At 42.0% G+C, this 14613-nt stretch overlaps 1 protein-coding gene across 1 annotated transcript in view; it reads right to left on the reverse strand.

The window, feature by feature from the left end:
* SLC22A23 (solute carrier family 22 member 23) overlaps nucleotides 1-14613 on the reverse strand; it is a 128651-nt gene that overhangs the window by 59769 nt on the left and 54269 nt on the right. Inside the window, exon 3 of the mRNA XM_066579282.1 lies at nucleotides 12231-12385. Coding sequence (XP_066435379.1) covers nucleotides 12231-12385 — 155 coding nt within the window. The remainder of the gene's footprint in view (nucleotides 1-12230; nucleotides 12386-14613) is intronic.

Here is a 14613-nt window from a genome sequence, read left to right on the forward strand (position 1 = left end):
AACCCAGCCTTATAGTTGAATACAGCCCATAATAAATAAGTTTTGTATTTACAATTAAAATTTAAAAAAAACAAAAAAAAAACACCTTTCTATTTCCAGGTAATCTAACTTTAATCCTGGACTAGCGCCGCCTACTGTTCTATTGAAAAGCCTTTCTGGATGTAACTTTAAACAATATTTTTTGGTGGAACAAAAGGCACCCATTGTTCTAATAGCCCCGTTTGTGTCCACACGCACTGTGAGATGGGAGCTACTGTATGAGTAGGCCAAAACCATGACTTAGCAGCCACTGCTGAGTCTTTGTCACCGCTACTGGATTGGGGCTGCTGTCGATGCCACTGGACCAGGGCTGCTGGCGGGTTGAGAGTAAAGCCTATAGGGATGTTACCTGGCCAGAGGACGATAGGGGGTTGCTATTAGCCTCTGGCCAGGCAGTATCCCTGGAACTACTAAAGGGATCACTGTTACTACTGGGACCACTATGGGGATACGGTTAATACTGCAGTCATTACGTAGATCAGTATTACTATTGGGGCCACTATTCGGTCTTGTTCACACACGCTCAAGTGCATTTCGGTTGTGCAAATACGAAACTTATGCCCGCGGTTTCCACCCGCTCCGACGTGTTGTTTTTTTTTTTTGCATACACAAACAGGCTCACTGAAAAAAATGTGCAAATATGCAGTGAAAATGCACCTAAAAAGGCAATGCCGCATATATATTTTTTGCAATTGCTGGTCATGTGGACAAACCCCTGGTCATGTGGACAAACCCCTGGTCATGTGGACAAACCCCTGGTCATGTGGACAAACCCCTGGTCATGTGGACAAACCCCTGGTCATGTGGACAAACCCCTGGTCATGTGGACAAACCCCTGGTCATGTGGACAAACCCCTGGTCATGTGGACAAACCCCTGGTCATGTGGACAAACCCCTGGTCATGTGGACAAACCCCTGGTCATGTGGACAAACCCCTGGTCATGTGGACAAACCCCTGGTCATGTGGACAAACCCCTGGTCATGTGGACAAACCCCTGGTCATGTGGACAAACCCCTGGTCATGTGGACAAACCCCTGGTCATGTGGACAAACCCCTGGTCATGTGGACAAACCCCTGGTCATGTGGACAAACCCCTGGTCATGTGGACAAACCCCTGGTCATGTGGACAAACCCCTGGTCATGTGGACAAACCCATGGTCATGTGGACAAACCCATGGTCATGTGGACAAACCCATTGAAAATCAATGGGTTGTATTCCCTGCGGATTACACGTGAAAAAAACTGTGCATAATAAATTGCGCAAATATGCTAATGTGAACGAGCCCTTACTATACAATTACAATCGGCCCCTTGAAGGCAACCATAAATGCTAATGAGTTTGACACCCCCGGCCTACAGTAGATTGTGGGAGTCAATAGACTAAACAGGGATGCGTTTACTCCTCTTCATCCAGGGTGATTTACAAACCTGCAGTAAGTATTCTGAGCTGTAAACAGCTGGGAGATATAAAGCGATCACAAGTGCTTTGTCTCTAGGATGCGAGTGTACTCAAGCCCTTCACAAGAGGTTAAGTTCACACAGTGAAATCACAAGCCTGGCTGTATAATTGCCCATTAATTACTATAAAAACATGCACTGGACAAGCAATTAGATTAAAACTACAATAAATTGGCTTAATAAATAACCCAAAAAGCACTTTCCTTCTATGACCGCAGCCACGTCAGGAGTCTTGAGAATCTCCAGAATGTTCTTTAAGCCTTTAGTACTGCAAAATCTCGGTTTCCATAAACATTTACACTGAAGATGGCTAGAAATGAGGCTAACTAATAAAAACTAATGACCTGTACGTGGTTTGTAGAAGGTTAACTATTAATAAATGTGCCCATATATACAGTTAAAGGGGCTGTACTAAAACAAAGTTACTCCCTATCCATAGAATAGGGGATGACCCCCAACCATTGAGACCCCCATGATCCTGAGGAGGTGGGGGGTCTTTACAGCCCCTGCATAAATGAAGCAGCAGTTTTACATGCGCACCACTGATCCATTCCTTTCAATGACTCTGTGCTGGCAATCTTCGGAGCAGACACTGAAATGAACGGAGTGACGGCGGCAACGTGACAATTGGTTCCTTCATGCAGGACTACCAGCACCCCATTCTCAAGGGTGAATTAGCCATTTTGGTAGGTCTAATGCTAATTGTGCTCTGTAAATCAGCATGAACACATCCTATGTCCGTATTACAAGAAAAAGAAAGCTGTGTCAGCAGAGGTAAAAGGTTCTCTTTAAAGTTTAACTGTCATTTTAGCAACCTTCTGATGTGACAGTGACAAGTCAGAAGTGGCACATCACGCAGACGAGCACTTCTGCCTCTTGGTTTCAGCAATCAGTCTCAGCACCAAGACGCCCACGCATCAAAACTTTTGACATGTTACTACAAGTTACTTCTAGCTGGATTTTCTCTGTATAGAATTAAAAAAAATTAAATAGACAATTGCTATACTTTTTTTCTATCCCTCAACCATGTTGTTCCCTTCTGAACCTGGTCAGATGGCTCAATTAAAAAAGGGATTTTCCAGGTAAAACGCTACTGGTGACATATCCTCAGAACAGGCCAGCAATAGTTGATTTGAGTGGGATGATAAGCAACTTTTGCTCCGACCCCTGTGCGCAGCGGTGCTGACAGCAGGTGCCTGCCTAGCTGATCGATCAGGATCCTGAGCAGCGAACTGCGGGCGATCAACTATTGATGACCTTTCTTGAGGATAGGTTATCACTAGTATTGTACCTGGAAAAATTCTTTAATACACTTAAATGGGTTGTCTACCCTCTGTTCCATTGATGACCTATCCTCTGAATAGGTCATCAGCTAATCATCCAGCCTGATGACAGCTGACAGCACAAGTAGTGTGGGCGCTGGCTTCACTCCCATTGAAATCAATGGGAGGGCAGAGCTGCTACGGCATTTCTTTCTTCTGTCCTGGTCAGAACGTCCCATCAAGTAGTCCTGGATAGAAATGGAGTAGCAGTGCAGCTCTCCCATTGATTCCAATGTGAATGAAGCCAGCGCCAGTACTTCCTTGCTTGTCAGCTGATATCGTCCAGCCCAGTGCACTGCTCCGAATGATCAGTCGATGGATAGGGGTATGAAATAAATGGAGCAGCGATGTGCATATGTGACTGCCGCTCCATTCAATCTGTTGACACTGGAGCTGGGAACAGCGAGACCACAATGATGGTGTTATGGGACTTCTGTTCTCATGATCAGTAAGGGGTTCAGCAGTGAAAACCCCACTATTCAGGCTATCACTTATACTATGAATAGGTGGATATAACTCACTTCTGGAACAACCCCTTTAAGGCCCCAATACACATTAGGCAAAAATGTTCAAACCTGCCAAATTCTGTGGGACCGGGTTTGTATGTGTGGCTTCCTAACACCCCCAAGAGATCACATTGGGAGAAAGACTCAGACAATGAATTATGCTCAGGTAAGCTTTAACAAAACTTCACATTTGTCAATATGCATTTAGGTGGAAAGCATTCCACTAGCATCCAGTAAACTATTGTGGATTTGCAGGTTACGCTACCAGACGACGGCGTGGAATTCATTGCACCAGAGAACGTCTTTCTACTGCAACAGTCCAACAGCAGTGCGTTTCACAGAAGATTTCTCAGCTGAGTGCACAAATCAAGGACAGGTAATCTGAGTCATGCTCCTAGCAATGGTCTACTGGGAAGCCTTGGGTCCCGGGGTTCATGTGGATGAAAGGCTGGGGTCACATTCTATTATATGTTACATTTAGAAAAGCTCCTGACACACTAAACAAAGCCAGAAGCGTCCACTATGCCAGCCAAAGTACAGCAAAAACTTTACATTGTGGGGTATATATTTTTCTTTTGAAAACACTGTACTCTATGGGTGATGGATGCAGTTATATAGCATCCATTAAACGTATAGGTCATCAGCTTTTTACGGCATATACATTAAAAAGATGCCATGAGTAATGGATGCCCAACACTGCCAGTCAAACTAGAATATGATGCATCTGTTAAGCAGATGCTAAAGAAACTAAAAGCTCAAGACATATCCTTTAAAACGGATACCATTATAGCCTATGGATGATGGATTTTACCATTAAGCATCCATCATGGTCTCTGGTTAACCCATTAAAAGACCAATCACTGTAAATTTACAACTCTTGGTCCTGGGCTTAAACCTGGCCCATAGCAAAAAAATATAGCCCTGGATTGAAACCTCTGCAATGTAACATGATCAGGTGGGGTCCTCAGATATCAATGAGACAGCCATGGACCCTGAGGAGTAGGCAGAAGCGTTTTTTAACCACTTCTCCTTTTAAGGCTATATAGTGCTCAATGATCATACTTTGCTTTTTATTACATTACACTAAAATTAAATATATAATTTTAGCTTTTTGCACCTTGAAGCAGGAAAAAAAAAAATAGCGCTGTATATCACAGGGGAGGAATGGTGTGGGAGGGGGAAGAAACAGCAAAAATAATTTCTGGAGCTGAAGAAAAATAAATAAAAATAGAGCAGTAAAACCACAAAATCACTAGACATGTCCGGTCCATAAAGGGGTTGTCCCGCGCCGAAACGGGTTTTTTTTTTTCAATAGCGCCCCCCCCCCCCCCCCCCCCCCTTCGTTCGGCGCGAGACAAACCCGATGCAGGGATAAAAAAAAAAACCCGGGTAGTACTTACCCAAATCCCCGCGCTCCGGTGACTTCTTACTTACCTTGTGAAGATGGCCGCCGGGATCTTCACCCTCGGTGGACCGCAGGTCTTCTGTGCGGTCCATTGCCGATTCCAGCCTCCTGATTGGCTGGAATCGGCACACGTGACGGGGCGGAGCTACGAGGAGCCGCTCTCTGGCACGAGCGGCCCCATTCAGAAGACAGGACTGTGCAAGCGCGCCTAATCGGGCGATTAGACGCTGAAGATTAGATGGCACCATGGAGACGAGGACGCCAGCAACGGAGCAGGTAAGTGAATAACTTCTGTATGGCTCATATTTAATGCACAATGTACATTACAAAGTGCATTAATATGGCCATACAGAAGTGTCTGAGTAGAATGGGTCTGAGTAATTTAGGGAGAGTGACAGGGAACTGCAGAATATTTGACATTTGCTCAGGGTGGTGGAGAAACCTGAAAGAAGCCATATGCCCCTTACCTTACTCAATCCCACACTGCTCCTGTTCTTCCCCTGTTCTCCATTATCTACAACAATGACTTTCTAACACTGAGTCATGTGATCACTGCAATTAGTCAGGTGACTGGTTGTAGTGGTCACACGTCTGTCACGGCTACAGCAGAGAACCACAGGAAGACCACCAGAATGGCGGTAGTGGACAACTGGGTGGGGCGAATGTAACTAATGTCCATGCGGCAGACTGAGAAGCTTCACAAATTGTGTTAGCCAGAATAACAGCTTTTAAAAGTATTTTCCTGCTTTAAAAACAAAATTATAAAAATTATAATAAAATTATAAAAATTATATAAAATTATATAAAATTATATAAAATTATATAAAATTATATAAAATTATATAAAATTATATAAAATTATATAAAATACACACACACAGCTAGCGCTATCCTCCGGATATTACAGGGAGGTATAGAACAATTCTGATAATCCAGCATGAGTGTGACCACTGAAGTGCCGAGTTTACAGCAAGTCCACACTATTGGTACTTTGGATATTATACATATATATAGTATATACATACTATATATTGTGGGTGTTGCATCCTGGATATCATTGGAGTCTTTACAAAACTGGTAAATTATATGGTCTGCAACTTGACTACGACTCGTTCTACTCTATGGCCATAGATAGCTTAGTTACATATTTAAACAGTAACGCTATCCAAGGTTCAGAAACCAGATAACATTGTAGAGCAAAGGCTCTGGGAAGCCAATTTTCCAAGTCAAAAAGGAAATGTGTTTACTGCAAACCTTTAAAAATACACTAAATTGTGTGGCTGCACAATTAAGTATGTCTTCATATGACAGACAACACGATACAGGTCAGACTTTCTTTACTAAATGGTCTGTTAAGGTTAAGGTACAACTCCACACAGTTATATTTAAAAAAAAAAACAAAAAAAACCCCACTAAACTACACTATAATGAAATATCATACATTCCATGTATCATACTGTTCCATGTACATATCCATCCGTGACATTGGAAGCCAGCGAGTACACAACATTTGCACTGTGCGCAGGGATAATACTGCTCCGCTTGTAGAAAGTATATTACCACACTAAACGTCACTGCTCCAGTATTCATGCTGAGATACATGGAATTTACAATATTTTCCACTAATTCTGCTATGGCGCTGGTGCCCCCTGCAATAACAGTTTAAGGTCACTCCCACAACTTTTTTTTGCTGTGTATTACGTGTGCGCAAATTATTCATCACTAATCCTCTATGTATTTAAATGGGGCCTCTTACACTAGCATTTTAGTGTGTACTCCACGCATAAAGTCACCCATTGAAATGAATGGGGTGCGTGAAAAAAAGAACGAAGTAAATACGCAATTACACGTGTTAATACTGAATTTTACTGTGCATGCAGGTTGCTATGCCACCAGGGAGTTGTGACATCAGATTGCTTTCCTGCATTTTTACAGCGCAAACATCCGCAGTAAAAAAAAAAAACAAAAAAAAAAACACAGGCATAGGCGCACAAAAACAAAACTCTAAATGCAATAAAATACAGCATTTTTACATACGGCCGTGAGAGAGGCCTAAGGCCACTCACACTCACCACTTTTTACCGCGATTAGCACGGAATCCCTAGTGCCACAGGACCACCCCACCATTGATTTCAATGGGGCCACACAGGCCAGCGCTCGAACACGGCGTTTCTCACATCACGATTGTCAACCACCATCTGTTCCATTTTTCTGCGTGGTTAAACACTGCACCATGTGTTCAAAAACACTGCAGTAAAATGCAGCTGTTTCGAGCGGTGTTTAACTGAACACATGCGAGAGTGGCTGGCTTAAGGGGTCATGTCCACGGGCGGCTCAGATTCCACATGCGGGAGCCTGCAGCGGAATCCAACTCTGCCCGTGGCCAAGCACCCAGCTTACCCATCCGGGTCTTTTTTCTGTACTGCGGAGGTGTGCGGAAGCGCCAGGCGGCAGATCGACACAATAAGACTGTTTTTTTTTAAATTTTTAAACTCCTGCTTTCCCGCAGAATCCGCGGCCCGTCCGCAATGTCAACTGCAGATGGGTCGCAGATCGGACAGCTTCCATTGACTTCAATGGAAGCGGTCTGTGCAGGAACCGCACTGAAATGGAGCATGCTGTAATTTGATTTTCGCACCCAAAAACGTCTGCAAATCAAATCTGCATGCTTTAATCTAGTTGCAAACGCCCATGTTTCCCTATGGCTGGCAGGTCCCCTGCACAAATTCTGCAATTCAAATCCACCCGTGGACATTGGGCCTAAGATGGACTTTACAGACCTCTTATTTGACACGAACCACTGGTCAATAACATTTTTTTTTGCAAATATTTATAAAGAAAACAAAAAGTAGTGTAAAAAATAATTTTAAAACTAGGTAAATGATCTAGTTTCGTCATACATACTATAAACCGTGCCCAAATAATGGTGCACTGGAAGGAGATTCCACAATGTTAAGAGCTACAGTATATACTACATATGTAACATGTATATGAGGAGAATTACAGGATTCTTAAGCCCCATTTATACACAAAGATGACCGCTCGAAATTCATTCAAAAGATAGGACGATTGACAGTTTGAGCGATCATTTTGCATAAGCTACTAATGGGCACTAATGCCCATTAGTAGCTTATTAACCTTTGTGAAGTCAGCACCCCATCTTTCAAAAAAGTTATTTTCATAAGTTCTGGATGCACCCCAAAGAGTTCTAGAGTTCCCAATTAATTTTAAAAATAGTTCTAGCGAATTAAGCAAAAAAACCAAATGTATCTCTGCGGTGCTAACTTTCAAAAATGATATTACTAAAATCAGCGAGAACTTTGTAAATATTGGTTCTACAGCTTCGAGCATTAAGAGTTTTCTTCAGAACTCTTGAGGTGCTACCCAGAACTCTTATAAAATCGCAGGATTTCTCAAAAAATTATTTACACATAACTGAAATTTTTGGATCCGGCATCTAAAAATCAGCAAGAACATTGTAAATATGGTTTCTAGAGCTTCGGGCATTAAGAGTTTTCTTCAGAACTCTTGAGGTGCTACCCAGAACTCTTATGTGTAATTTTTTGGGGAAATCCCACAATTTTATAAGAGTTCTGGGTAGCACCTCAAGAGTTCTGAAGAAAACTCCTAATGCTCGAAGCTCTAGAACCAATATTTACAAAGTTCTCGCAGATTTTTAGATGCCGGATCTAAAAATTTCAGTTATGTGTAATTTTGGGGGGAAATCCCACAATTTTATAACTGAAATTTTTAGATCCGGCATCTAAAAATCTGCGAGAACTTTGTAAATATGGGTTCTAGAGCTTTGAGCATTAGGAGTTTTCTTCAGAACTCTTGAGGTGCTACCCAGAACTCTTATAAAATCGCGGGATTTCCCCAAAAATTATTAACACATAACTGAAATTTTTGGATCCGGCATCTAAAAATCAGTGAGAACTTTTTACATTTTAGTTCTAGAGCTTCGAGCATTAGGAGTTTTCTTCAAAAAACTCTTGAGGTGCTGCCCAGAACTCTTATAAAATCGCGGTATTTCCCAAAAAATTATTTACGCATAACTACAATGTTCTCACCGATTTTCAGATGACAGATCAAAAAATTTCAGTTATTATGCGTGGGGAGATCCCACAATTTTATAAGAGTTCTGGGTTAAGTACCTTAAGAGTTCTGAAGAAAACTCTTAATGCTTGAAGCTCTAGAACCAATATGTACAATGTTCTCGCTGATTTTCAGATGACGGATCCAAAAATTTCAGTTATTATGCGTAAATAATGTTTTGGGAAATCCCGCGATTTTATACGAGTTCTGGGTAGCACCTCAAGAGTTCTGAAGAAAACTCCTAATGCTCGAAGCTCTAGAACCCGTATTTACAAAGTTCTCGCGGATTTTTAGATGCTGGAGCTAAAAATTTCAAAGATATGTGTAAATACACTTTTTTATTAAATCCTGCGATTTTATAAGAGTTCTGGGTAGCACCTCAAGAGTTCTGAAGAAAACTCCTAATGCTCAAAGCTCTAGAACCCATATTTACAATGTTCTCGCTGATTTTTAGATGCCGACTCTAAAAATTTCAGTTATTATGCGTAAATCCCGCGATTTTATAAGAGTTCTGGGAAGCACCTCAAGAGTTCTGAAGAAAACTCTTAATGCTCAAAGCTCTAGAACCATTAATTTACAAAGTTCTCGCTGATTTAGTAATATCATTTTTGGAAGTTAGCACCGCAGAGATACATTTGTTGATTATTTTGCTTAATTCGCTAGAACTATTTTTTAACATGAACTCTTTGGGGTGCATCCAGAACTTATGAAAAAATTAACTTTTTTGAAAGATGGGGTGCTGACTTCACAGAGGTAGCTTACTAGCTTCATTTGCATGTAAATGAGCCTCCCTGAGCTGTATGCAGATAACAGCAGGTGGTCTGTTATCTGCATACAGCTCCTTTTGTTCTGCCATGGGACTGCAGCTGAATACATCAGCACTCCTGCGGAGAATCACAGTGTGCGGTCCCTGCTATCAGCTCTCCAGCCGAACAATGTATTTTAAGCTTAATTAAAAATTGTTCGGCCGAAAAGTAAAAAATTGTAGCATTTACACGCAACTATTATTGTTCAAAAGACATAGTTTGATTGAATTTTGAGCAATAATCATTGTGTGCAAATGGCACTTAAGTCCTATAACACCAACTCCTTTATAGAATCTGTATTATCTAATGCTATACAGGACTGTTAAGTAACAAAGTAAATGATAACCTAACATAGGCTACAATATTTTTTTGCATTAGAAATGGCACTTTATTCTATCTACTAAGCCTCCTGCTTGCAGTGTTGTACATTTCCAGACCATTTTGCAGTTCTGGACTATTGGATGCTGGCTTGATAAATTCAGGAGGAGTGTGGTTTCCCCATACAGATATTCCTTCACAGGTTTGTGTAGATACAGTCTGTCCAGCAGCAGGTTGCCATAATCGCATATAATACATAAGGTAACAAGTCTAGAAATATTGTATCCGCTATGCCTAAATAACTACAACAGAACACCGCAAATATTCAGAATTTCATTCAGTCTACGGAAGATTCTACTACATATTTAGGCCTCCTGTCCACGGGCGATTCTTCATTGCGTTATCTGCGGCGATAATACACATGCGGGTAATGCATGAAACACTTCCCATTGGATAACTATGGAAAGCACAGCTCGATGTACACAAGAGGAAATCCGCTACGATTTTCCACTCACGTATTTAAAAAAAAAAAAAAACGCAGTATGCCGCGATTTTCCGAGATGAACCTATCATAAGGAAATCACAGTGAGTAGTGTACTCCCGCAGCGGAAATCCACTTGTCCGTGGACGGAAAACCGCAATGCCTGTGGACAGGTGGCCTTAACAGTAGATCAGAAATTAACACAAATCACACTAACACCCTCCTGACTCAGGAAGGGCATATTTACCAAGAGAAATATACCAGAAATGTGGAATAATTTAGCAAAATAGTGCAAGTGATACATGTCATTTATAAATGTGGGTCCAGAAGGGCATCTCCTTAGGGCGGGCCTCACACAAGCACATTTGCGGCCACAAAATCTGCGCCCGCAATGCGCAGCAAATAGAACCCATTGAGTTAAATGGGATCCTTCACGTGTGCGTTTTATTATGGCGCAAAAAAAAAAAAAACCTGCGCATTTTCAAGTGCAGTTGCGCACTGAAGGACCCCTTCTGCCCAAAACAGAACTGCACAGTTTCACGGGGTTAAACGATGCTACCTGGACCTACTAGGTCAGCTGCCCCGCCTAATCAAACATGGCGCTGCTGAGACTGCGCCGATGTGAGCAGTCCTGGCAGCGCACTAAGGTACAGTAAACTGCGCTGTTACGGGCGCAATAGGCCGCGATTGTGAGCCCTGCATAGCGCATATATACGTCTCACGATAGAGAGTGTATATGCGCTTATGCACGTGTGAGGTGCTTGCCTTAACTGCAGCCTATGTGGTGTGTGAGGAGACTAAGGCCATTCATCTGGGAAATATGCTAATTTGGAGATGGAACAATACCTCTGCAAGGCCACCTATTGGAATGCAGCCTTCCTGCAAGTTAATGTCAGATTTTTTAAACAAGCCTTATAATAAGGATTGTGAATTGCGAGTCAAATAGGTGCACCGCAGAGGTATTGTTCCATCTTCCATTTGCATATTTATAAATGTCATATTTTGAATACTTTATCTTGTTTTTCCGGCATAGCAGAAGGCGATGCAACAGCTGCATCCGATTTATACTAGTTTACATTTTCAACATCTATGCAGTGTTTAGTATGCCATGAGCTCTACCATACGTCATTTACAGCACGCATCACTGAAACATATGCCCAAAAAACAACTCATCTTTACTGAGTAAAAGTAGAATTCTTACACTAGTCAAAATGATGCCCCATCTTCTAAGTCCCTCTCCCATAGACTATAAAGCCTATGTGAAGCCCCCACCTCTTCGCTCTCACACACCACCGCCATAAAAGTTATACTAAATTCCCAGGTGGTAAAAGCATAGCAGATTCAAGTAATTTCTGAACTAATTGGCTAGAACAAGAACTTCACCACCGTGAGCTATGAGCCATTTTAATTTCACTATCTATTAGAACTAGAAGAAATAGCTAGAATCAAACTACAATATTCACAAGGGATAATGCGAAAGCTTCCGAAAAATGTCTCCAAGCCATTGAAATATATGTACGTAATCTAAAATGTTATTACAGTGGGATAAGAGATTCCAGGTAGACGCTAGAATGAAATGCACAAACACACGAGGTCTTAGCATAGCAAGATCAAGCCTTAACGAATTGGCAGCAATTATATTAGAACACCAGAAGGTCATAATCATCAGCGGCACAAAAACAGTGTCGGATATACAATATAAATACATATCATGCAAGTGTGTATAATCTGTCCTTAGGATGGCTGCACATGCATCGCTACAAATGTAGAGCTGTGTATGGGCGGTGTGGGATACTCACTCAGTGCATACAAGCAGAGGAATATCCCGGCCAGACAGAATCCTTCAAAAAACCTGAGTGTGCTGAACATTGTCACATTAACTGAAAGTGCCACAGAAAGTCCAAAAACCAGATTGAAGACTACAGAAAACAGCAGCACAAGACGTCGGCCGATCCTACGGAAACGAGAGGGAAAAAGGAATACATTTAGAGAGAACATATTGTGCAAAATCTGCAACTCAAGTTTATTAGCGCAACAAACAGTTCAGTAATATGAAATGCATCTCAGACGATTCCTCAAGCGACAATGGCCTCCGGTACAATATTTGCAACATACTGTTGTCATCCCAGAGCCCAAAGCAACTTAAAACCAGATTCAATCTACAATGCCACAGTCTGAATCAGGCTGACCGCACACGAGCACACAGCAAGTCAACAATGACTGTGCGTACTTGCTGTGTGCCACCAATCCCCATCCACTATCTTGGCGTGTGTGTGTAATACTTGCCAAGATAATGCATGCTGTAATATTTGATTTTCAAGCATGTAGTTTGTACGGCTCGTGTGAGCGACACAATGAAAATGTATGGGAAATTGCTAATGCATGTTATGTGAACAAACAACTGCAGCGGTAATGAGCAATGAGAATACGGTTGTGTGAGCCCGGCCTCGCATGTGTACTTCACTACAGAATCCAGCCAAATCAGGACAGGCTATTCTGTGTGTTCTTTATATAGATGAAAAATGAATTTCTGTTGTCTGGTCTCTATGCACAACCAAGCAACCAAACTGGTCTGCACCACATTTGCCACATAGGTAAATCAGGCGCTTTGGAAGGTTTTAGACCGGGTTTCAGCTCCTTAGGACTACTGAATAGAGCAGGAAAGCGGAACCCCGAGGTCCAATTACCAATTTTCAGAGTGTTATGGTTTTAACATACAATAGTCTCAATATACAATATTAAAGGGGGTTGTCTGCTTTCTAATGCTTTTTACAGGATTTTTTTTTTATAGAAAATCATACAATTTTCTAATACCCATGTATTTAACTTTCTGCTCACATACCAGTGCAGTGGCCCCTATCTACAAAATGAAATTGTATAGCCCATGGACAGGTCTGGTGTTCAACGGACATTGCTCAGTTTATCCAATATGATTATTATTAGTGAGCAGCAGAACCCAGTGTTACTACCTGCAGCGTCATTATGTATCAGAGGAGATAGTGGGGAAAAATATAAGAGCCGCTTCTCCACAGACTGACCAACATTAGGACGCTGCAGGTAGTAGTACTGTGCGAGTTCTGCTGCTCATTAAATCTACTATTCACATATATTAGAAATCTGATCAGTGCGAGTTGAACATCAGGGGTCCACAGGATAACTTTTCGATCGGCGGGGTTCTCACCACTGGGACGCTAGACAATCTCGAGAACAGGGTCCCATATCTCCTGCATTTCCCTGCAGCGAGGTCGAGATTGAATGGTGCACTGGCACTGCGGAGATACCCAAGTGGCAAAAGCTCTGGCATTTCCATCAGCCCCATTGAAATGAATGGAGAGCAGACCCCATGCATGCTCGCTTCTCTTCCGGCAGTGACAATAAGATGAACAGAGCGCTGGCTGGGGATGCCCGGTCGAAGCTCTATTTATTTCAATGAGGCTGATGGAAATACCTGAGGTCCTGCAGTTCACGTATCTCCACAATCCCAGTGAAAGTGAATGAAGTGACAGTGCACTTAAATGAGCAGCGATCCATTTAGCCGCCTCCTCACTTTGGGGAGTGCAGTAACTGCAGTGAGGAAAACAGAAGACATGGGACCCCGATTCAAGATCAGTGAGACCCCCACCCATCAACAAGTTATTTCCCATCATGTGGATAGGGGAGAACTTGTAATCTTGATGCAACCCCTTTAAAATGGAGTGTTCAGGCATCCTCTCCAGCTTAATCTGATATTGTGGGTGGACACATGCAACTGCATACTAGTTAGTACAAGGTAGCTATACCATATGTTGCCCAGCAATACCACGCATAACTGCTATTCTAAATAAGAGGACCTATGCATAATACGTGCTGAACGCAAGACATTGGCTGACTATACCACCCAGCATGCAGTTCCATTTCTCCACACCAATGTCAAATCAGGTTGGATAGTATACTTGATCAACCCCTTTAATATAGTTTGGACACTTGTATCACACTATTGGGGAGATTTAAGAAACGGTCTAAAAAGGTAACTGTCTTTATTGCCCATAGCAACCACAGTGCAATCTTCATGTCTACTAGTGCTCTTGATTGGTTGCTATGGGCAACAGTTTCTCTTTCACAGTTTTCTAAATCCTTTTTTTAGGTTCTATTTTTTTTTAACTATATTTGTGTGTTCTTCACTTATGAATTTTGCACTTCATC

This window comes from Eleutherodactylus coqui, chromosome 9 (genome assembly GCF_035609145.1).
Source record: "Eleutherodactylus coqui strain aEleCoq1 chromosome 9, aEleCoq1.hap1, whole genome shotgun sequence".
Taxonomy (NCBI): domain Eukaryota; kingdom Metazoa; phylum Chordata; class Amphibia; order Anura; family Eleutherodactylidae; genus Eleutherodactylus; species Eleutherodactylus coqui.